General features: G+C 47.8%; 2 protein-coding genes across 2 annotated transcripts; one reads left to right on the plus strand and one right to left on the minus strand.

Moving 5' to 3' along the window:
* Window positions 1–228: 228 nt before the first annotated feature.
* Window positions 229–11702, minus strand: CD3G (CD3 gamma subunit of T-cell receptor complex). The gene is made up of 6 exons (XM_084895644.1): window positions 11026–11702; window positions 3816–3839; window positions 3221–3442; window positions 2213–2344; window positions 939–982; window positions 229–567 (listed from the first exon to the last, which is right to left on the minus strand). The coding sequence occupies exons 1-6, from the start codon at window positions 11078–11080 to the stop codon at window positions 502–504; spliced, it is 543 nt and encodes a 180-aa protein (XP_084751770.1). The 5' UTR covers window positions 11081–11702; the 3' UTR covers window positions 229–501.
* A 1984-nt stretch (window positions 11703–13686) lies between these two features.
* Window positions 13687–17345, plus strand: CD3D (CD3 delta subunit of T-cell receptor complex). The gene is made up of 5 exons (XM_084895646.1): window positions 13687–13942; window positions 15436–15651; window positions 16070–16201; window positions 16448–16491; window positions 16672–17345. The coding sequence occupies exons 1-5, from the start codon at window positions 13888–13890 to the stop codon at window positions 16735–16737; spliced, it is 513 nt and encodes a 170-aa protein (XP_084751772.1). The 5' UTR covers window positions 13687–13887; the 3' UTR covers window positions 16738–17345.
* The last annotated feature ends 5081 nt before the right edge of the window (window positions 17346–22426 follow it).

A 22426-nucleotide genomic window follows, 5' to 3' on the forward strand; every position in this document is an offset into this window, starting at 1 on the left:
GCTGCTAAAAACCCCACAAAGCACAGGACAGTACCCTCACCACAAATAATTACCTAGACCAAATGTTGTTTTTAAAAATCTTATGGTTGAAAGTATTACATATGTCACCTTCTTTCCCCCACCTACTCCCTTCATCCCCCCCACATCCCCACCACACCCAGGCCCTCACCAGTCCACTGTCTGTGTCCATGGGTTATGCATTTATGTATACAAATAGAACAAAATGTTAATAGTGTGGATGCTGAGAAACATTTATTTAGAAATAAGATTAATATTCAGCATTCCTCTTCTGAAAGGATGTAAAGATATACACAGCTTTCATATGTTTTAGGTCAAGAACATTAGCACTAGCCCCTGTGTCTTTAGAAATGGCCCCCACAATCAGCCCGCACCCACCCCTGGTCTTCATAGCTCTTGGGGAAGGAGACAGATGTGGCACAGAGGGGCGGGCAGGGAATGCGAAGGCATTGCCTTGGAAACGATGTAGGACACAGCTCCTGCTCAGTTTCTCCTCAGCTGGTTTCCTTGCAGGTGGCTGTACTGGTCATCTTCCCGATCCTTGAGGGGCTAAAAGGCATAGTCGTAAGCACAACCCCCCCCAGCCTCATGAATTAGTAAGATGCATATGTATTGAGTGCTTTTTACGTGCAAGCCTTTGACGTGGGTGCTTTGTGGTCCTGGGGCAGAAAGAGGACGAGCAGATGGAGGCTTTCCCTCTCGGTGTGTTCTTCGATTTTGCTCACTAGATCCTGACCTCAGCCCCTCTCAACCCTTCTCCTATTTCATCCTTTCCACCCAGAGGGGTAACTATGCCACCATCTGGCATGTCCTAAGCAGTTTCTTATCTATCTAGCATCTTCCAAATAATTGGAAGATTATTTGCCCCACCCTCATTTCAAACTGTTAAACCACCACTGATTGTAGCAATGTTCCCTTACCTGGTAGAGCTGGTCATTGGACAACAGGGTCTGCTTGTCTGAAGCTGCACAAAAGATAAACCACACACACACACACACACACACACACACACACACGGTAGAGAGGATGATAAATTGGGTTATAGTCACATAATGGAATACTAAATAACAGTAAGAATTAGTGAAATACACCTATGTACAAGAACATGAGTGGATGCCCGGTTGGTGTGGCTCAGAGGTTGAGCATCAACCTATGAACCAGAGGGTCATGGTTCGATTCTTAGTCAGGGCACTTGCCCAGGTTGTGGGCTCCATCCCCAGTGGAGGGTGTGCAGGAGGCAGCCAATCAATGATTCTTTCTCATCATTGATGTTTCTGTCTCTCTCTCCCTCTCCTTCTCTGAAGTCAATAAAAACATCTATACTAATAGAAGGGCACTATGCTAATTAGGGCGGATGTCTTCTGGACTCCATCCAGACAAAGCCACAGCACAGTGGCTGTGTGGCCCAGGCTCAGGCTTTGGAGCCGCTGTGGCTGGCAGTGAGCTGTTTGCTTGTGATGGGGGCGGCGCCTTCCCCTGATCAGCCCGGTGCCTCCCACAGAGGACATCCCCTGAGGGCTCCCGGACTGGGAGAGGGGGCAGGCCTGGCTGAGGGAGCCCCCCAGTGCATGAATTTTTATGCATCAGGCCTCTAGTGTGTGTGTGTATATATATATATATATATATATATATATATATATATATATATATATATATGAATGTGAGTGGGTAGCACAAGCACATTATTGGGCGAAAGAAGTCACACATTAGTACTTACTGTATGAGTCCATTTACATAAGGCACAAAAACAGACAAAATGAATCAATGTTGTAAGTCTGCATAGTGCTCACTTTTGGGGATAAGGAGAGTCTGGAAGTGACCACAAGGGGGACTTCTAAGATGCTGGTAATATTCTTTCTTAAACTGGGTGCTGGATTCATGTGTGTGCTTACTTTATTAAATCTTATTGAGCTGTTTGCTTGTGATTCTGTATGTAGGTTTTACTTCATGCACTTTTCTGTATGTAGGTTTTACGTCAGTAAAGAGTTTTAAAAACCACAGAGGATGAATGGGGAGTTGGGTCTTGAAGCAGGTAAATATGCCGTGAAAGCACTAGGCATCCCTCCTCCTGGCCACAGAGGGAGCCTCTCCAGCAGGTACTAACCAGTGCAGGCTCTTCTCTGGGGCTATTTTGGTTAGAAGGAAGCTGAGGGCCCCAGGTGGTCTCATATCTCATCTAAGAACATTCTTTTACCTCTTGATTGGCGAACTCCATCCTGTCCAGCAATGAAGTACACCCCAACAGCGAGGAAAAAAACGCTGAAGATCTCGGCGAAGACAAAGCCAGACACAGTGGATGCATTCAGCTCAATGCAGTTCTGACACACTGTGAGGAAAGGAGAGACGAGTCTACTTCAGGGTGTGAAAGTTGTTTTTCTGGATCTTTTGTTCCTGTCTATCAACAATAATGCCTTTGTCTGGCTAGGGCAACAGACTGCTCCCTCTGTGGGTTGTATGGCAAGGGAATGGCCTGGGAAGATCCTTGGACTAAGAGTGCAATGCTTCTTGATGTTCCTCTCTCTTCCCAAAGTCCCAGAGAAGCCCAGGTAGACTTATGGCCAGGAACTATGTGAAACTGAAGAAGACCAGATACCCTTCTCTGTGCTCAGTTGCCTTTTACATCTTACTGCTGCTCACCTTGTCATCTCTTGTCTCCCCTACTCACCCTAACTTAGTTTATATAAATTGCTACCTGCTCTAATCCAGGAGGCCACACAAAGGTAAACCAGTCTTTGGGAACTGGATATGTTTTAGCAAGAAACTGGTGGAGCCCTAGCTGGTTTGGCTCAGTGGATAGAGAGTTGGCCTGCAGACTACAACGTACCAGGTTCAATTCTGGTCAAGGGCACATGCCTGGGTTGTGGGCTCGGTCCCCAGTAGGGGGCATGCAGGAGGCAGCCGATCAATCATTTTCTCTCATTGATGTTTCTGTCTCTCTCTCCTGCTCTCTTCCTCTCTAAAATCAATAAAAATATATTTAAAAAAAAAAGAATCTGGGGGAACTGTCTTGTTATTTTCAATGAGAGGCAAGCTGAGATGAAGAGAACTGGGATGTTTCACATCCATTTTATCACTGCTTAGCATCTATTTTTCACTCATTCCATACAGGAAACCACCAACAGTAAGTACAGCTTAATTTCACAACAAGCAAACCAAAGGGTGTGTGTGTGTGTGTGTGTGTCTGTGTGTGTGTGTCACATACTTCTATAATACACTTGGAGTGGTTTTGATTTGTTCACTGATCCTTGACACAAATATGTCCCTTGTGGGTCCTTCAAACTACTTCCCAGGCTCCATGTTTTTTCGTTTGTAGTAGTTATTTCCTTCCCATCTTTAAACCACTTAATATCTTTGCCTTCCAAGTTACAAATCAGAAGTACTGAACCATCTTCTTGATTGTCATCCACTGTTACCAAATCGTTTCCTGAAAAGAGAAAAGCCATGGTCTGTTAAAGATCTTGCCTTTGACATTCTTTCCACCCAGGCTACAAAAGAAGACCACGTTACCGCAGTCTTTCTTCTCAAACATCAATTTGTCCAGGAAGCACACGGGGATCTAGCTAGAACTTCAGTTCTAAGTGAGGAGTTCTGGGGAGGACTGAGACTCTGCAGCTCTCCCAGATGATGTCTATATGTTGGGTAACATTTTGAGTAGTACCTTCCTCCTCCAAGAATGATTGACAATGGAGAAGTTTGTTACTCATCACTCATTATCTCATCCAGAACTACTGTTTTAGGAAGGTATATTTCCATGAATTTCCTCAGAGTTTCAGCAGAGAAAGAAGCCATTCCCCTACCTTTTTGTGACTGGACAATTGTACCTGTAGGGATAGAAGAAAGACACAGGGTCAGTTGGGAATTCAGATGCCCTGTGGTATCATTTAGGTGGTCATTTGAGGCCAAAATAAAGAGAGATGCTAATCCACAGGAGTAAGGTATCTATGTCCCTGGATTGTTAACCCGAGCCACCAAATTGAATCCAAGGTGTTGTGCAATGAAGAATTTATCAGGTTGCTGTCATGAATTCCTGGGAGGAAGTTTCTAAACCCTTGAATTTAAGGAGTGCTTTTGTTATTCTTGGTGTGCCCTTGGATCATAGGTGAGTTTACCAGTATAATGAATGAGATGATTCAGGAAAGGGTTGGTCAAGACCAACATGTGATTAGAGAATTGAGACTTTGAGCTCTAGGAGGGGAGGGGCACTGAAGATTGAGTTTAGTCCCTGGCCAATTTTTCAATGAGTCATGCCTATGTAATGAAACCAAAAAAAACTCAGCGGAGCTTCCTGGTTGGTGAACACATCAACGTGCCAGGAAGGGGATTTCACAGGAGAAGCATGGAGGCTCTGTGTTCAAGAACTTCCCAGAGCCCACCCTACGCATGTCTTCTCATATAGCTGGTCCTGATTTCATTTTTAAGAATAAAACTGTAATTGTAAGAATAGTGTTTTCCTGAGTTCTATGAGTTGTCATAGCAAATTGGTAGACCCGAGGGGGTGGTGGGAACCCAGTTTGCCAGAAGCGTAAATGTCCTAAAGATCCCTGAACTTGTGCTTGGCATTTAAAGTGAGGGCAGTTTTCCCTAGCCAGCTTGGCTCAGTGGATAGAGTGTTGGCCTGCCGACCAAACGGTCCCGGGTTTGATCCAGTTAAGGGCACGTATGTTGGTTACAGGCTTCTGCCCAGCCCAGGCCCAGGGCCCATGCAGGAAGCAATCAATTGATGTGTTTCTCTCACATCAGTGTTTCTGTTTTTCCCTCTCTTTTCCACTCTGTCAAAAAATCAATGGAAAAATATCATTGAATGGGAATTAACAACAACAAAATAAATAACAACAACAAAAAAGTGAGGGCAGTCTTGTTGGTGTCTGTGCTCTTAACTCCCGGGTTCGATGCTCACTCTTAGCATCAAAATTGTATTGCAGCACAGGGAAGGGTGTGGTCTGCACAGCTGGAACGCTGTCCCTTTAGCAGCTGAGGTCCTGGCAAGGAGTGAGTGTGCACCAGCTAAAGCCTTTCTCAGCTGAGTGACTGCTAAAACCTTCAGTTTTGATGAATTATTTCTTGTAGAAACCCTGGGTGTCCTATAGGAGTTAGATATTCAAGATCCCAAATCTGTCTCAAAACCTAGAGTAGTAGAGTTGTATGGTAGAACCACTACAGAGAACTAGCACTGGTGTTCAATCCAATTGGATTCAATCCAGACATTTACTGGGCACTATTATGTTCCCGCCATGATTGAGCAATGAGGAAGAAAAGGGTGGGGATATGAAGAACTAGTTGCCATTTCCAAAGAGTTTACAATGAAGTGGAAAAAAATAAGCACATATGTAATTAATGTAATAAAGCATAAATGGTCATTTAGTATTTATAAGAATACACATGAAAGGGGATAAATCTATTGATTTTGCCCAAGGGTGAGTGACAGGAAAGCTTAACAGAGAAGGATTCATTAGTCAGAGAAAGGCATTCTGGAAAGAAAGAATAGCTAAGCAAAGATACAGACTTGGAAAAGGACAAGAGAGGTAGTATGGCAGAGGGAAATAATGGGCACGTATGAAAGTGTGATGGCCTGGATGCCATGGCTCAGTCCATAGGAGCGTCAACCTGGAACTAAGATGCCACAGTTCGATTTCCGGTCAGGGCACATGCCCAGGTTGTGGGCTCCATCCCCAGTAGGAGATGTGTAGGAGGCAACCAATCAATGATTCTTTCTCATCATTGATGTTTCTAGCCCTCTCTTCCTTTCCCTCCCTCTCTGAAATCAATAAAGATATAATTAAAAAAGAAGTAAAAGAAAGGACAAAGTATGATGGAAGTAGTTGAAAGGAGTCAACTGTTGTAGGATGTTCCATAAGACTGAACGCTTTGTGACTAGTACCCAGCACAGTGCCTGGACCATAACAAGAGCTTTATGTTTGTTGAATAGATGCATAGACGAATACATGAGAACAAATTTAAAAATCAAGACAAACAGTTAAGCAGATTTCTCACCAGTTCTTCTCCCCAACCACCTGCTCACTATGGGAGGGACAAAAAGGTCCCTTATTTTAACTCAGGTTCCATAGGAAAGAGGGTCTAATAGACTGCTAGCATCTTTTAATTTTGTTTATCTGAATCCTGCCTCCTTTTGGGACATGAGAGCTCATGTAGTCAAGTTTCCTGGGTTGAGTGCTGAGAGAATGAGCCCCACGGGAGCAAGAATTGTCCGAGTTCACACAGCGTATTGGAGGTGGGTACAGGATTCTGTTGCTCAGCCTGATGCTCTTTCTGCCTCACATGGACTCCACGCATTGCCCGTCCACCTGTGTCATTCTTCTCGACTCCCCTCAGAAATAATGATAAACTCTCACTGTCTCCTTCATAACCTGCTCAGTCACCACCCAGCTCAGCATCAGCAGGTGGCATTGCCTCCCTCTTAGTTTGTTGAGAACATAAATGCTGTCATGGCTCTTTCTCCTGCAGCTTTCTTCTATAAGCTTACCTGTGGCTGAAGCCATCGGCACTTCCTCCCTTCTAGTCTAGAGGGTGAGGCTGCCTTTTTCTCTGTGCCATTGACCCGCTCTTGACTCCATTCTTTCAACATCAACTCCAGGACCTCTATTCACTATCTTCTCCTTCAGCCTAGAAATGTGCTCAATTTTTTTTTCCACACTCAAACAATTTATTCTTAGACTCTGTTTCCCCCCTATTTACCACTCAAACTATCCTTCCTTTTCTTCCAAACTTCTTTAAAGAATAGTCTATGCTTTCTTATCTTTCTTATCTGTCCTTCCCCTTCAATTCATTTCCACTTGGCTTCTACTCACACTACCCCAAAGAAATGGTTCTAAATTATCCATGACCTTTACCAAACATTCAAGGAAGAACTAAAACCTATACACCTTAGACTATTCAAAAAAAATTCAAGAGGAAGGAACACTTCCAAGCTCCTTCCAGCATCACCCTAATACCAAAACCTGATAAAGACAACACAATGAAAGAGAATTACAGGCCAATATCCCTCATGAACATAGATGCCAAAATCCTCAACAAAATTCTAGCAAATTTGATCCAGTAGTACAGTGTTTTTCAACCTTTTTTGGGCAAAGGCACACTTGTTTCATGAAAAAAATCACGAGGCACACCACCATTAGAAAATGTTAAAAAATTTAACTCTGTGCCTATATTGACTATATATAAAGTAATTCTCTTGAATAGGAATCAAATAAACACAAAGAAAGTATTTTATAATTACTTTATTATGAAATATTAAGTAAACAAAATAGTGAAAAATTATAAAATTCTTGTCTTGTCTGCACCTACGGCACACCAGGCAACATCTCGCGGCACACGTGCCGCGGAACAGCGGTTGAAAAACGCTGCAGTAGTACATCAGAAAGATAATACATCATGACCAAGTAGGATTTATCTCAGGAATGCAAGGATGGTACAATATCTGCAAATCAATAAACATGATACATCACATAAACAAATTGAGAGATAAAAATCACATAGTCATATCAATTGATGCAGAAAAAGCATTTGATAAAATCCAACACCCTTTCTTGATAAAAACTCTCAACAAGGTGGGAATAGAAGGATCATACCTCAACATAATAAAAGCTATATATGATAAACCCACAGCAAACATCATACTCAATGGGAAAAAACTAAAACCATTTCCCCTAAGAACAGGAACAAGAAAGGGATGCCCACCTTCACCACTCCTGTTTGACATAGTACTGGAAGTATTAGCCATTGCGATCAGACAAGAAGTAGAAATAAAAGGCATCCAAATTGGAAAAGAAGAAGTAAAGCTGTCCTTATTTGCAGATGACATGATGTTGTACATAAAAAACCTGAAAGACTCCATAGAAAAACTAACAGACTTATTAAATGAATTAGGCAATGTAGCAGGATACAGAATTAACGCCAAGAAATCTATGGCATTTCTATACTTCAATAGTGAACTTACAGAAAGAGAGACTAAAAAAGCAATCCCATTTACCACAGCACCAAAAAATTAAGATACTTAGGAATAAACTTAACTAAGGAGGTAAAAGACCTATAGACAGAAAACTATAGGACACTGAAAAAAGAGATAGAGGAAAACATAAACAGATGGAAGAACATACCATGTTCATGGATTGGTGGAATCAACATCATTAAAATGTCCATACTACCCAAAGCAATCTATAGATTCAATGCACTCCCCATTAAAATACCAACGGCATATTTCACAGACCTAGAAAGAACTCTCCAAAAACTCATCTGAAATAAAAAAATACCCTGTATAGCCACAGCAATCCTGAGAAAGAAGAATAAAGTAGGAGGGATCTCAATACTAGATTTCAAGCTGTATTACAAAGCCACTGTAATTCTCAAAACAGCCTGGTACTGGCACAAGAACAGAGATATAGACCAATGGAATAGAATAGAGAATCCAGATATCGACCCAAAACACTATGCATTAATATTTTACAAAGGAGGCATGAACATACAATGGAGCCAAGACAGTCTCTTCAATAAATGGTGTTGGGAAAATTGGACAGATACGTGCAAAAAAATGAAACTAGATCACCAACTTACACCATACACAAAAATAAACACAAAATGGATACAAGACTAAAATATAAGGTAGGAAACCATAAAAATACTAGAGGAATTCACAGGCAGCAAAATCTCAGACATATGCTGAAAGAACTTCACTGATACTGCTCCTAGGGCAATGGAAGCTAAAGAGAAAATAAACAAATGAGACTACATCAAAATAAAAAGCTTTTTTCACAGCAAAAGAAACCATCAAAAAAACAACAAGAAACCCCGCTGTATGGGAGAACATATATGCAAATGTTATCACTGATAAAGGTTTAATATCCAACATCTACAGACAGCTTATACAATTTAATAAAAGGAAGATAAATGATCCAATAAAAAATGGGCAACAGACCTAAATAGAATCTTTTCAAAAGAAGACAGAAGGAAGGCCAAGAGACACATGAAAACATGCTTAAAGTCACTAATTATCCGAGAGATGCAAATCAAAATGACAATGCAGTACCATCTCACACCTGTCAGAATGGCCAACATCAACAAATCAACAAACGACAAGTGTTGGTGAGGATGTGGAAAAAAAGGAACCCTTGTGCACTGCTGGTGGGAATGCAGACTGGTGCAGCCACTGTGGAGAACAGTATGAATTTTCTTCAAAAAATTGAAAATGAAACTCCCATTTTACCCAGTAATCCCACTCCTAGGAATATATCCCAAAAAACTAGAAACACCAATCAGAAAGGATATATGCACCCCTATGTTCATAGCAGCACAATTTACAATAGCTAAAATTTGGAAACAGCCTAGGTGCCCATCAGCAGATGACTGGATCAGAAAACTATGGTACATCTACATAATGGAAGACTATGCTGCCATAAAAAAGAAGGAATTCTTACCATTTAGAGCAACCTGGATAGAACTGGAGAACATCATGCTAAGTGAAATAAACCAGTCAATGAAAGAAAAATACCACATGATCTCACTCATTTATGGATAATAAAGAACATTATAAACTGATGAACAAAAAGATAGATATAGAGACAGTAAAGCATCAAACAGATTGTCAAATTACAGCGGGAAGGTTAGGGAGATAAGAGATCAACCGAAGGACTTGTATGCATACATATAAGCATAACCAATGGACGCAAAACATTGGGGTGTGAGGGTATGTATAGGAGTGGGGTTGGGGGGCAATGGTAAGATATGTACACATATAATATCTTAATTAAAAAATGAAAAAAAATTATTTATGACCTTTATGTTGCCAAATCCCACAAATTTAAACTTATAAATATATTCTTATATTAGTGGATCACTCTTTAAAATTTCGTACTGTTAGTAGAAACTTTGGAAACTTTCTACTTCTTAAGTTTCCATAGTATTAGAATCATCTGATTATTCCAGCTCTTTGATCATTCCCTTATCTCTTTCCAGAGATATTTTTTCTCTAACTACCCCTTATAGGTTGGTATCCTCACAGTTCTATCCTCAGCCCCCTCGTCCTCACATCTAACACAGTACTTGTGTGATTCCAACAGCTTTCACGGGTTAGCTTCCCCATTGTGTGGAGAACCATCTGCAGTCCAGAATGTAGGCATGGCCCAGTCCACCCACTTCCCATTGGATATACAACTAATACTCATAGAGGCATCTCTTATTGTACCTAACATTCAATCTGGAAACACTGAAACTTATTCATATAACTAGTTTATGAGTTCTTTAGGCAGAATAAATTTTATTTATTTATTTAATTTTTTTTTTTTACAGAGAAGAAGGGGAGAGAGAGAGAGAGAGAGAGAGAGAGAGAGAGAGAAGAAGAAGAAGAAGAAGGAGGAGGAGGAGGAGGAGGAGGAGGAGGAGGAGGAGGAGGAGGGAGATTGATCAGCTGCCTGTGGCATGCGACCCAACCTGGGATTAAACCCCACAGCCTAGCTTTGTGCCCTGACTAGGAATTGAACCCACCACCTTTTGGCGTATGGGATGGTGTTCTAAGCAACTGAAGCACACCGGCCAGGGCAGGGCAGAAGGTTTTATTTACATTTATATCTTCCTAGTCTCTTACATAATAGGATCTCACCCATACTGGTTGACCAGTTGGTGGACTGACCAACTGAGTGAGTGCTTTACAGGTCTACTCCTAACCCCAGCGCTAGTTTAAAAACATGCATTTTCTTCTCAGGTTCCTGGCCTGTGCCCTTTTGGGCTACATTCAAACCTAAGATGGTGACATCCGGGTTTTCTCTCTAGACTGCTAATTCTCTGATGATCCCTCAGGAGATGGAGACCCCATCTCTCTCATGGGCCACTGCTTCCCTCTGACAGAGAATAGTAACAGGCTTCATTTTTACGCTGCTTTCTCTGAACTCCAAGGTGATAGCTGAGGTAGGCTCAAGGTCGTGGATCCCAATATTCTTGTCCCATGCTGGTGGCCTTGAGTCTCTCTCTAGGCTGCCAGGCCCCCTAAGCCGCCCTTACCTTGAAGAAGAAAGATTGCCAGGATGAGGCCGGCCAGACGCTTCCCCTGCTCCATGTCGGTCTCTGTCCTTCTCCCACAGAAACACTGAGCAACCGCTAGCAGCCAGGCAGCCCGCGCAGAACTCGCCTGGCTCCACCCAGTACCCTTCAGGCTGGGGCCCCTGCGAGAAGGCAGGAACCCAGAGCCTCCGCCCTCAGCTTCAAGTGTGGCCAGCTGGGGCTCAGCAGGCTGCAGGTGCAGATGTCCTGGCTCTCCGCTAGGGAGAGAAGGGTGGGAGGTGGCGTGGCGGGGGAGAGAGCTGGATTCCCATCGCAGAGACTCTGGCTTGCACAGAGAACAGCCTTGGGTGCTGGGCAGACCACGGCGTGGGCCCCGTCTCCACGGGGGAGATAAACATCGCTGACACTCATCGTTGCTGGTATCATAGCCAGCTGTCGCTTGTTGCTAGAACTAACAAAGGTGGGAACTCTTGGGTGCTCAGGGCTGGAGATCTGACAATAGCCACTTCCCTCCGGGTCCTCATTCGGGAATTTTTTACTGTACTTTTGAGAGGAGATCATCAAAGAGGTATCTGCTTGGAAGGAATCGACAGGACAATTCCAACAAGACAGGCCACGCATTGCCAAGGCCCAGGGACTGAGTGAAGTTCCCGAGATCTCAGGCCCTATCTCTGACAGAGTCAAACACATACTATAGTCAGTGGATCGACCAACACTAAAGCAAGCACAAAGATTAAAAGGCAAAAGTGGAAGGTCAGCCCTGGTTGCTGTGGCTCAGTGGATAGAGCGTTCGCTTGCAAACTGAAGGGTCCCGGGTTCGATTCTGGTCAAGGGCACATGCCCAGGTTGTGGGATTGATCCCTCCATAGGGGGCATGCAGGAGGCAACCAATCCATGATTCTCTCTCATCATCGATGTTTCTATCTTTCTCTCCCCCTTCCTCTCTGAAATCAATAAAAATATTTTAAAAAGTGGGAAGATCGTGTATAATTACAACAGTAAATTAAAGGATACACACAAGCACACAAAGAAAAACTAGTAACAACATAAATATGGAGGGGGTGAGTAAAAATGATGGTGATTTTAGAAAGTGTTTGAACTTAAGCGACCATCCGCTTAACATGGACTGCTGTAAGCATGGCTTGGTATATACCAAACACATGGAAACCATAAACTGAAAAATCTACAAGAGATACACAGGAAATAAGAGGTACGAATCCAGATACAATACTACAGGAAGTCAACAACATGCAAGAGGCCCGGGGTGGGCTGGAAAAGGTCAATGGGGGAAAACGGGGACATATATAATACTTTCAATGATAAAGATAAAAAAATACAATAGAAGGGAGAAGGGAATAGGAAGAAACAGAGAACTACAAAAGCAGTCTGAAAACAGCAAGTAAGATGGCAGTCACTGCTTACCACGGAAAGAATGAAATCTTACTATTTACAATGTGGGTGGACTTCAAGGTACTGCCCTGGGTGCAGTGAGTCAGACCGAGGAGGACCGGGCCCCATGACTTCACTTATATGTGGACTCTCAAAAGCAGAACACACAGACCTGGCCAGTGAGCCCCAGTTGGTTGGAGCATTGTCCTTGCTGAAGGATTCCTGGTCAGGACACATACCTAGGCGGTGGGTTTGATCCCTGATCGGGGTGCATATGGGAGGCAACTGATGACGTATCTCTCTCATATCGACGTTTTCCTTTCTCTCCCTTCCTTCCTCTCTAAAATAAATAAAAAAGTAGAATAAACAAACAAAAACACAAACTCATAGATACAGAAACAAACTGATGATTGTCAGATGGGAGAGGGGTTGGGAGGCTGGACGAGATAGGTACAGGGAGTAAGAAGTACAAATTGAGCCCGGCCCTCATGGCTCAGTTGTTGAGTGTTGACTTATGAACCAGGCGTTCATGGTTCAAGTCCTGGTCTGGGCACATGCCGAGTTTGAGGGCTTGATCCCCAGTGTGGGGTGTGCAGGCGGCAGCCGATCAATAATTCTCTCTCATCATCTATCTCTCTCTCCCTCTCCCTTCCTCTCTGGAACTAATAAAAATATATTTTTAAAGAAGCACAAGTTGGTAGTTATAAAGTAGTCACAGGGATGTAAAGTACAGCATAAGGAAGATAATCAATTCTATTGCAATAACTGCGTGGTAACTGCACCAGGTAGGGCCACTCGGTGAGTTACACACACATCCAGCTGCTCTCTGTGCACCTGCAGCGGGGACAGCGTTGAATGCCACTTGAAACTAAAAATGAGAAAGAAACAGGAGCCGAACCAAGCCTTGTCATGGTACGGAAAATTCCACGGCTGGCCTGGCCCAGTGGGAGGCAGGGTTGGAGCTGGGGTTCGAGGCTCTGGCGGGCCCGAAGCCCACCCTCCGCTGGTGAGAACACGCGGTTGGGTCCCGGGAAGCCCGGGCGCGGGGACTCCGTGGCAGGAGGGGGCAGCTTTGGGGGTGCACACATGTAGCTGGCTGCTCACAGGAACTCTCAGGTTCTTGTTTTCCTTCAGTGACCAGGAAAGGACCGTCCTCAGGCTCCTTCCACCTCCCGGAAACCAGGCAACCTTCCCCCCTTCTCTGCTCCCCTTCACTCCACCCCTGCTTCCTGCCCAGAGACAGCACTCGCACCTGCTTCCTTCCCACCCGCCGGAAGCGGGCACCCCACAACCCCACCCTCAGGCAGAGGGCAGAGAAACAGGCCTTCTGGTGCCACCTCCCTCTGTCCGTCTGCGAGTCAGCTGGGAGGCCGCTCTCCGCCGGCAGCCTGTGACCTGTGACCTGTGACCTGTGACCTGTGACCTGCTCCTGCTCCTGCTCCTGCTCCAGCTCCTGCGTGGGTCCTGTGGAAGATGGGGCGCGGCAGGTTGCTGGCCGGCCTGGCGCTGGCCGCCCTGCTCTCCCGCGGTAAGGCTTCTCCGGCGGCAGCACCGGGGAGGGGGCCGGGAGGGCCGCTGCCCCTGGAGCGAGGCCGTGTGCAGGTCCTGGCGCCGGCTGTCCCTGGGCAGGGCTGGCCGGAGGGGTGTGGGGTGGAGCGCCCGGTCTGGGAAATGGGCGTGTGGCTTTGACCGACCCCATGAAGGGTTCACCTTGGCCTTGAGTGCTTCTCCGAAGGCCCCAGGCCGGAGCCCTGTAGGAAGTGGGGGGAGTGTGCCTGAGCCAGGGCTGGCGATGGCAGCTCTGCTCCCCGGGGCAGACGGCCTCCGGCGTCCAGGCCTCTGACCAGCACACGGGACAACGCTTGGAGAGAAGCGCTCGCTGTAGGCTGAGCAGAGGGCGGGCAGATTTGGGGAGAGAGCGACCAGCTCATCTTTGTTGGCCTGGCTCCTGTCCCAGGAGCCCCTCAGTCCCAGGGGACCCGGGATGGATGGTGACCCAAGGAGGTAGGTGCTCTGGGACAGCCAGCCTTTCAGTGGAAACGTCCCCACGCAGGACAGGCGTGTGGGATGTGAAAAGCCTCATGCCCTCTCCCCTGAGCACACACCTGTGTTCTGGGCTGCTTTGGAGGCTCTGGGCTTTTCTAGACGGAGCTCTTGTACCAAACTGGATATGGAGTGTTCCCTCAGGGGGAAGGTAGGCCATGTTCCCTGGGATTGGGGGGACAGACGCCAGCGCCCTGCGGACTGCGAGCTGCTCTCACCACGCCACGCAGGGTCTAGAAGGTGCTGTGCCTGCCCGCTGCCCCCCTCCCCTCCAGCATAACTAAAACTCTCCATGGGATTCGCCCTGGGTTCCTGCGGGGCCAAGGGCGGGTAATTTATCCCTGCTTCTCTCACCCCCACCATCTCTCTCTGCTGTTGGGGTGAGGAAAGGGGGAGCGGAAGGGGGTGTTGCAGGTGGGCTGGGAAGCAGAGGTGGAGGTTTTCCGAGAGGGAAAGGCAGCCGTCTCCAAGCAAGGCGCCTCGGCCTGCTCAGGCCTCTGGGTGCTGTCTCGGCTCTGTTCTCTCCTGCTTCCCTTGTCTTACTTCGGATTGATCGCTGCTGTGGAGAGTATTGCCGATGCTCCCTCTTCCCTAGCTGTCACCGCCCTGTCTGTCCGTGGGTGATGCATATGAGTTCTTCAGCGCATCTCCCGCTCCCCCTTCCCTCTGAGGTGTCGGTCTGCTCCCCTCCACTTCCATCAGTGGTCTGGGTTCATTTCCAGGAAGGCCCTCAGGAGCCCGCCTCATGGCTCCTCCTGTGCTCTTTGTCCACCGGGGCCTCCCCGCGGCGTGGCCCACATGCCGTGTCCTTCCTGGCTTCTGGGGCTCCCGGGCAGCCTCCTGAAGCCTTTCTCCGTGACTTCTCTCGGCAAGAAGCCATGGGCTAGCCTGGAACTGGTCTTTCCGGAGCCTGAGCCTCGGCAGGACGAGGGTCTGGGCAGAGCGAGGCGGGGGCTCCAATCACAGTGTCCCCCGCAGTGAGCCCCTTCCTGCAATTCGTGGAGGAACTGGAGGACAAAGTGTTTCTGAATTGCACCGGCAACATCAAGTGGCAGGAGGGCACGAGGGGGAGCCCGCTCCCGGACAACCAGACTCTGGACTTGGGAAAACGCGTCCTGGACCCTCGGGCAGTGTACCAGTGCAGCGGGGCGCAGGAAAACGGCGCCTCACACACCCTGCAAGTATATTATCGAAGTGCGTGCCTCCCGAGCCTTTGGGTCGGCATGGAGGGGGCCTCTGGATGGGAGCTTCCTGGCTGTGGCCTGTGGTGGGCCAATCTGCTTTCTAAACAAACTGGGGGTCCTCTTAGGATGGCCTGAGCCAGACTCTGGGCCCTCCGAGCCGAGGAAGAGCGAGCAGGAGGAGCCAGTGACCCCGGCACAGGGCTCCGTTGGGAGAGCGTTTGGCCTTCGCCTTGTTTAATTTCCTGTGAAGCCCAGACTGCTGTGGGCCCTCCTCCGGGAAGCGCTGGGAGGGAGAGCAGAGGGGGTACAGCAAGGCCACCAGAGGCCTTTCTCCGAGGGCTTGGCTGGAGAGCCTGGGGCTGCCCCAGGGGGCAGAGGTGGCTTCCCCGTCCTGAAAGGCCCACCCCCCCCCCCCCCCCCCCCCGCAGTGTGCCAGAACTGCGTGGAGCTGGACCCCGCCACCCTGGCCGGCATCATTGTCACCGACGTCCTCGCCACCCTGCTCCTCGCCCTGGGAGTCTACTGCTTTGCTGGACACGAGACCGGAAGGCTCTCCAGGGGTGAGTGGAGGGACAGAGAGGGTGTGTGGTGGGTGTGCACCTGCTAAGCACTGGGGCTGAGTGGGTTGTGACTCGCTGGGAGACCCTCTCCTAAGGACTGTGACAGCTGGGTATTGAAGGACCGGGGTGCCCACGTTGCTCACACAGACTTCCGAGGCGGGGACCGCCTGCAGCTCCAAGGGAGTGTCCCAGGGTCGTACCCCCCCCCCCCCGCCCCTTTTTAATTCGCTTTCCTGGCTCTTCCAGCTGCTGACACTCAAGCTCTACTGAGGAACGACCAGCTCTACCAGGTGAGCCCTGGTGAGAGGGATGGGGGGTGGGGCGATGCAGACGCTGACACTAGGGTTAGTGCGTGTATGAAGGGTCCTGGCAGGGGGTTCACTGGGGGTGGGGTCTGGAGAGGCCAGGCACCAGCTCTCAGCACTGACTGGGCCCCGGGGCGCCCTGCCCCTGCCCCTCTCCTCTCCTAGCCCCTCAGAGACCGGAACAACGCCCAGTACAGCCACCTGGGAGAGAACTGGCCTCGGAGCAGGTGAACGGAGACGCATGGAGCACCAGCTGCCCGCCGTCCCTCCTCCTCCCGCCCCGCCAATAAAGATGTCTTCCTCACGTGGCGGCTCCTGCGCTTCTCAGAGCGCTGGGCCCAGGCCCAGGAGCCGCCCCGACTTGGCAGGGTCCCTGCCCGCGTGTCCTCCCTTCACCTCTCCCCTGCCTCTGGCCCATGGACCGGTGGTGGCGATCTCTCATCACAACTTGGCTCGCGGTGCTTCTGACCCGGGGGCTCCTGGGGGCGGTCCGCCCCCAGCTCCCCGGCTGCCTGCCGCCTCCGGGCAGCCCCAGCGCAGCGCTTCCTGAGCTTGGGCTCCTCACCACAGGGAGGCGGCCGCTGGTTCGGGCCCAGCCACACACAAGTTTCCATGACATCACGAGCGCAGATGGCAGAGACATCAAGGGCCCTGGGACTCACCTCATGTGTGTGGGAACGTCCCTGCTGAGGGACTGAGCTCTGCGAAGCCACTGGCGTGAGAGGTCTCAGCCCAGGCCGCTCAGTACCTCTTACCCCCCTCCCCCAAACCTGCCGCCTCCCGCATGCACGCCAAACCGCGGCGGAAACCCTCCGCCAATAAAACACACGTCCCTCTCCGCTCAGCTGCAACCTGGAGCTTGAGACTGGGTGGGCGTTTAGGATGTTTTCTTTTCTGCTGTGGTTGTCGATCCTCACCTGAGGATATTTTCCCATTGATATTTAGAGGGAGTGAAGGAGACGGGGAGGGACAGAGAGAGAAACATCAGTGTGAGAGAGACACATCAATTGGTTGCCTCCTGCACGTGTACTGATCAGGGCCAGGGATCTAGTCTACAACCTAGGTACATGCCTTTGACTGGAACTTAACCCAGGACCTTTCAGTCCGCAGGTCGATGCGCCATCCACTGAGCCAAACCAGCCAGGGCTAGGATGTTTTTAATAAAGGGTGGCCTGTGGACTGAAGGGTCCTGGGTTTGATTCCTGTCAAGGGCACATGCCTGTGTTGTGGGCTTTAACTGCAGGAGGCAGCTGATCAATGCGTCTCTCTCATCACTGATGTTTCTATCTCTCCCTCTCCCTTCCTCTCTGAAATCAATTATATTTATGTTATATCCTCTTCAGCTGGTGGGTAATGGTGATTCTGAAACCTTGGGAGCCTAAGGGACTTATTGCGGAAATAGACACGTGGGCCCAGCCAGTGTGGCTCAGGGGTTGAAGTTGACTTGTGAACCAGGAGGTCATGGTTTGATTCCCCATCGGCACTTTTGGTCCCCAGTCGGGAGTGCGCAGGAAGCAGCCAATAGAAGATGCTCTCTCATCATTGGTGTTTCTCTCTCTCCCTCTCCCTTTCCCTCTGAAATCAGTAAAAACATTTAAAAAAAAAATAATATACACCCGGGAACCCCCTGCCAGGCATGCAGTCTGCAGGTGATTCTGAAACAGCCCCAATTCGAAGAGCCTCGGGTTCAGAGGAGGAACTGAGCCCACTCACCCCTTGTGTTCTTTGTGCCTGTCCTGCCGGCACAGGTGGCACTGCTCTCCGAGGGAGATAACTGGACAGACTTCAGGACAGTCAGTGAGCGTGGGCGTTCCATAGACCAGGACTCCCCCAAAGAATGGACTGGCACCCACACAGCCAGACCTGAAGAGGCTCACTGTCCTGGCTCTCCGAGCTCTGACCTCAGGCTCCGTGGAGGAGCAACCAGCTCTGTCAGGGGAGCCCCGACGAGAGAGATGGGGATGGGAGGAGGGGTGTTCTGCCCACTGTCTTTTCAAGACACACACAGACCCAGCGCGAACGTCCCTTTTACAGCACAGGCTACACCCATGGGTTTATTCTGCCTGTGCATCCTCCTCACCCTAGATCCGCCTTCACCTCCGGCCGCCCCTCCCCAGCTCCATGGCCCAGTGCTGTGTCTGCACACGCCCTTTCGCCTCATTTCTCACGCACGGTCATGTGTGTCTCTCACAGGCTCCACCCTGGCTGCACCTGGGATCTCCTAGGAGCTTTAAAGGGTATGGTGTCTGGGTGATTCCACCCCAGATATTCTAATTATTTTCAAATTTGTTTTTATTGCCCTAGCCGGTGTGGCTCAGTGGAGAGAGTGTCAGCCTGCAGACTGAAGGGTCCCTAGTTTGATTCCGGTCAAGGGCACAAGCCAGGGTTGCAGGCTTGATCATTGATGTTTCTATATATCTCTCCCCCTCTCTCTTCTCTGAAATCAATAACAATATATTTAAAAAATTATTGTTATTGATTTCAGAGAGAGAGGGAGAGAGAGAAGGAGAAAAAAAGGAGGAGGAAGAGGAGGAGGAGGAGGAGGAAGAGGAGGAGGAGGAGGAGGAGGAGGAGGAGGAGGAGGGAGGGAGAGAGATTCTTATTTCATTGGTCTGGGCATTCGGCCTTAAGGTGATTGTGGTGGGCAGCCAGGGTGAGAGCCCTGCCCTCGGCCTGAGCACTTCCGGAACCTTGTGTCCCTTTTGGCCCTCGAGTGTGTGCCTCAAAGAAGCAGATTTACTGAGGCAGGCGGGCTGAGTGCATTTAACTGTGAGATTTGGTAAGTTTTGGCACACACACTGTTAAACGTGGCTGCAGGCAAGATAATGCAATCTCCCGCCGGCAGCCTCCCTGTGCTCCCTGCGGCGTCTCAGCCCCCCTCTGCCCGCCCCAGGCCGCGCTGACCTGCTGGTGGCCATTGCAGGCTGGCGTGCCTCCCAAGCTGACATAGATGACACACTGTGTGACAGTGCCCTTTCGGTTTGGCTTCTCACACTCGGAGTAAGGACATGAGATCACGCTTCTTGTCGCCTCCCTCCACTGCTGCTGTGTTCCCTCCGCTGCTGCTGTGCTCCCTCCGCTGCCGCCGTGCTCCCTCCGCTGCCGCCGTGCTCACGGCTCAGCGGCGTTCGCCTGTGCGGACATGCCTGTCTCACGGTCGCTAGTCTTTTGGGTTATTTCCTGGTTTGGGCTATTACACACAAAGCTGCTGTGAACATTTACATACATGTCATTGTGTGGACCTGTGCTTTTGTTTCTATTGGAAAAATACCCAGAAGGGTTACACTTTAAAAAAAATATATTTTTATTCATTTCAGAGAGGAAGGGAGAGGGAGAGAGATAGAAACATCAAAGATGAGAGAGAATCATCGACCGGCTGCTTCCTGCAATGCCCCACACTGGGGATCCAGCCCACAACCCGGGCATGTGCCGTGACTGGGAGTCGAACCATGACTTCCTGTTTTATAGGTTGAGGCTCAACCATTGAGCCACACTGGCCAGACTGGGATAAATTTTTAAAGAAAGTAGTATGACTATTCTAGTTACTTTGCACTCCCATACAAATTGGCTTCTCATATTCTGATTACAAAGTGCCTGATGAGATTTTGATTATGATTGCATTGAATTTTTTGGAGTATTTTTTTTATTAATTAGTTTAATAACTTTAGCTCATAAGCAAATTTTCACATGATCCAGAACACAGCACTCATATACCAGGAGAGACAAAGATCTTTGCCATACTTTGTAGATCCACAATTACTACTAGGTCCACCATCCCTTATATGAAACTTTTTGGCCAAATAAGTTTCAGAATTCAAAATTTAAAATGTTTTTTAAAATTTTAAAAAACCTCCCTAGACATGTTGGGACAGGATAAGAAAACCATTCCATTGCCTGGAAAAACGGAATTTGCATCGTTCACCCTCAAAAGACTGCTCCATCTCTCCTCTTACCAGTCAGAGCTGCCCTAAGGTCAGCAAACCAGCCTCTGGGCTCTGCTCCCTCCCCCTGCCCCTTCTGTGTTAGTCAATCTTTGTTCTCCACCACCAACTCTCCTTTCCCTGGTAAGTCCCCTCCAGTTTGTTAACTTTGCCCCTGCCCTGATGCCACATGCCTTCTGGGTTGCATTGGATTTATAAATAATTTGGGAAGAACTGACATCTCAATGATATCGAGTCTTCCAATCCACGAACCTGTCTTCTGTCAGTTTATCCTTAAAGGGCTTTATGTGTTTTGCTGTTATTGTTTATGGTATTGTAAACATTTAAATGCCCAGTTGTTTATTGGTGTATATAGAAATACAGTTGCTTTGGTATATTGTCCTTGTACACTGAATACTTCTTCAAGCCAATTACTAATTCCAGCAGCTTTTTGTAGACCCCACTAGATATTCCATAGATATTCTATAGACTGCTGGGAATGAAGACAGTTTAGCTTTTCCATGTCCAGCGTGGATGTGATTCATTGCAGCTCCGGGCCCTGGCTCAGCCGCCCGCACACTGCTGCACGGGAGTGGAGAGGGGGCACTCTTATTTTTGATCTTACAGGGAAAGCGATGTCTTCGTCGCTAAGTGTGGGGCTGGCTGGAGGTTTTTCTTAGACGCCCTTTGACAAGTTGAGAACATTCCCTTCCCTTTCTAGTTTGTTGAGAATTTTTAGTGAAAATGGTTGTATTGTCAAGTGCTTCTTCGGCATCCATTGAGATGTTTATATGATTTTGCTTTACTGAAAAAGTAAAACCAAATAAATTATAGATTACATCGGTGGCATGATCTGTTAAACCAACCCTGCATTCCTTAGGTAAACCGTACTTGGTCACTGTGGTATTTCTTTTGATATATTATTAGATTAAATTTACCAAAATTTTGTGGAAAAAAACCCTTGCATTAAATATATATATATATATATATATATATATATATATATATATATATATATATATATATATCCTGAGAGAGAGAGAGAGAGAGAGAGAGAGAGAGAGAGAGAGAGAGAGATTTATTTTAAGGAGTAAGCTCATGCAAGTGTGAAGGCTGACAAGTCCAAAATGTGCAGGTGGTCGGGCAGGCGGGCAGGCTGGAGACAGGGAAGAGCTGAGTGGCATCTTGGGCCTAAAGACAGCCTAGACAGAGAGAGTTCCCTTTTCCTCAGAGGGCCTCAGGCTGTTGTTTTTTTACGGCCTTCAACTGATTGGATGAGGCTCACTCACATTGTGGAGAGTAGCCTGCTTTCGTCAAAGTCTACTGATTTGAATGTCAATCTCAGCTAAAAAATACTTCCACAATGATATCCAAATATGCATGACCAAATATCGAGGTAGCATGGCTCAGCTTGACATTTAAAATGCACCATTACAAGATGAATTTGGTCTCCATAGAATGAGTTGGAAGTATTTCCTCTTCCATTTTCTGCAGGAGTATGTGTAGAACTGGCATTATTTCTTTCTTAAATTCTGGGTAGATTTCACCAATGAAATCATCTTGGTCTGGAGTTTTCTTTGTGGGAAGGTTTTAAAATATAAATTAAATTTATTTAGTAGCTAAAGGGCTCTTTGGGCCCTGCCAGAGTGGCTCAGTGGTTGAACGTGGACCTATGAACCAGGAGGTCATGGTTAGATTCCTGGTCAGGGCTCAAGCCCCAGTAGGAGGCATGCAGGAGGCAGCAGATCAATGATTCTCTCATCATTGATGTTTCTCTCTCTCTCTCTCTCTCTCTCTCTCTCTCTCTCTCTCTCTCTCTCTCTCTCCCTTCCTCTCTAAAATCAATAAAAATATATTAAAAAAATAAAATGAATAAAGGGCTCTTTGGGTTACCTATTTTATCTTTAGTGAGCGGAGTGTCTTCTTTCTCCTCACAGTCTATCCACCCTTCCCTCTAAGGCCCAGAGCCCGTCTCTCATGCACGTTGCTTCCCCGCCACC

The sequence above is a fragment of the Pipistrellus hanaki genome, assembly GCF_964339955.1.
Source record: "Pipistrellus hanaki genome assembly, chromosome: 9".
NCBI lineage: Eukaryota > Metazoa > Chordata > Mammalia > Chiroptera > Vespertilionidae > Pipistrellus > Pipistrellus hanaki.

Excerpts from the sequence above, each read along its gene's own strand:
- CD3D (XM_084895646.1), top strand. The coding sequence starts at position 13,888 with ATGGGGCGCGGCAGGTTGCTGGCCGGCCTGGCGCTGGCCGCCCTGCTC. Across the intron at positions 15,652-16,069 it reads CCTGCAAGTATATTATCGAA|TGTGCCAGAACTGCGTGGAG; the intron begins GTGCGTGCCTCC and ends CCCCCCCCGCAG. Across the intron at positions 16,492-16,671 it reads GGAACGACCAGCTCTACCAG|CCCCTCAGAGACCGGAACAA; the intron begins GTGAGCCCTGGT and ends CTCCTCTCCTAG.
- CD3G (XM_084895644.1), bottom strand. The coding sequence starts at position 11,080 with ATGGAGCAGGGGAAGCGTCTGGCCGGCCTCATCCTGGCAATCTTTCTT. Across the intron at positions 3,443-3,815 it reads AATTGTCCAGTCACAAAAAG|GAAACGATTTGGTAACAGTG; the intron begins GTAGGGGAATGG and ends TTCTCTTTTCAG. Across the intron at positions 568-938 it reads CCAATGACCAGCTCTACCAG|CCCCTCAAGGATCGGGAAGA; the intron begins GTAAGGGAACAT and ends TATGCCTTTTAG.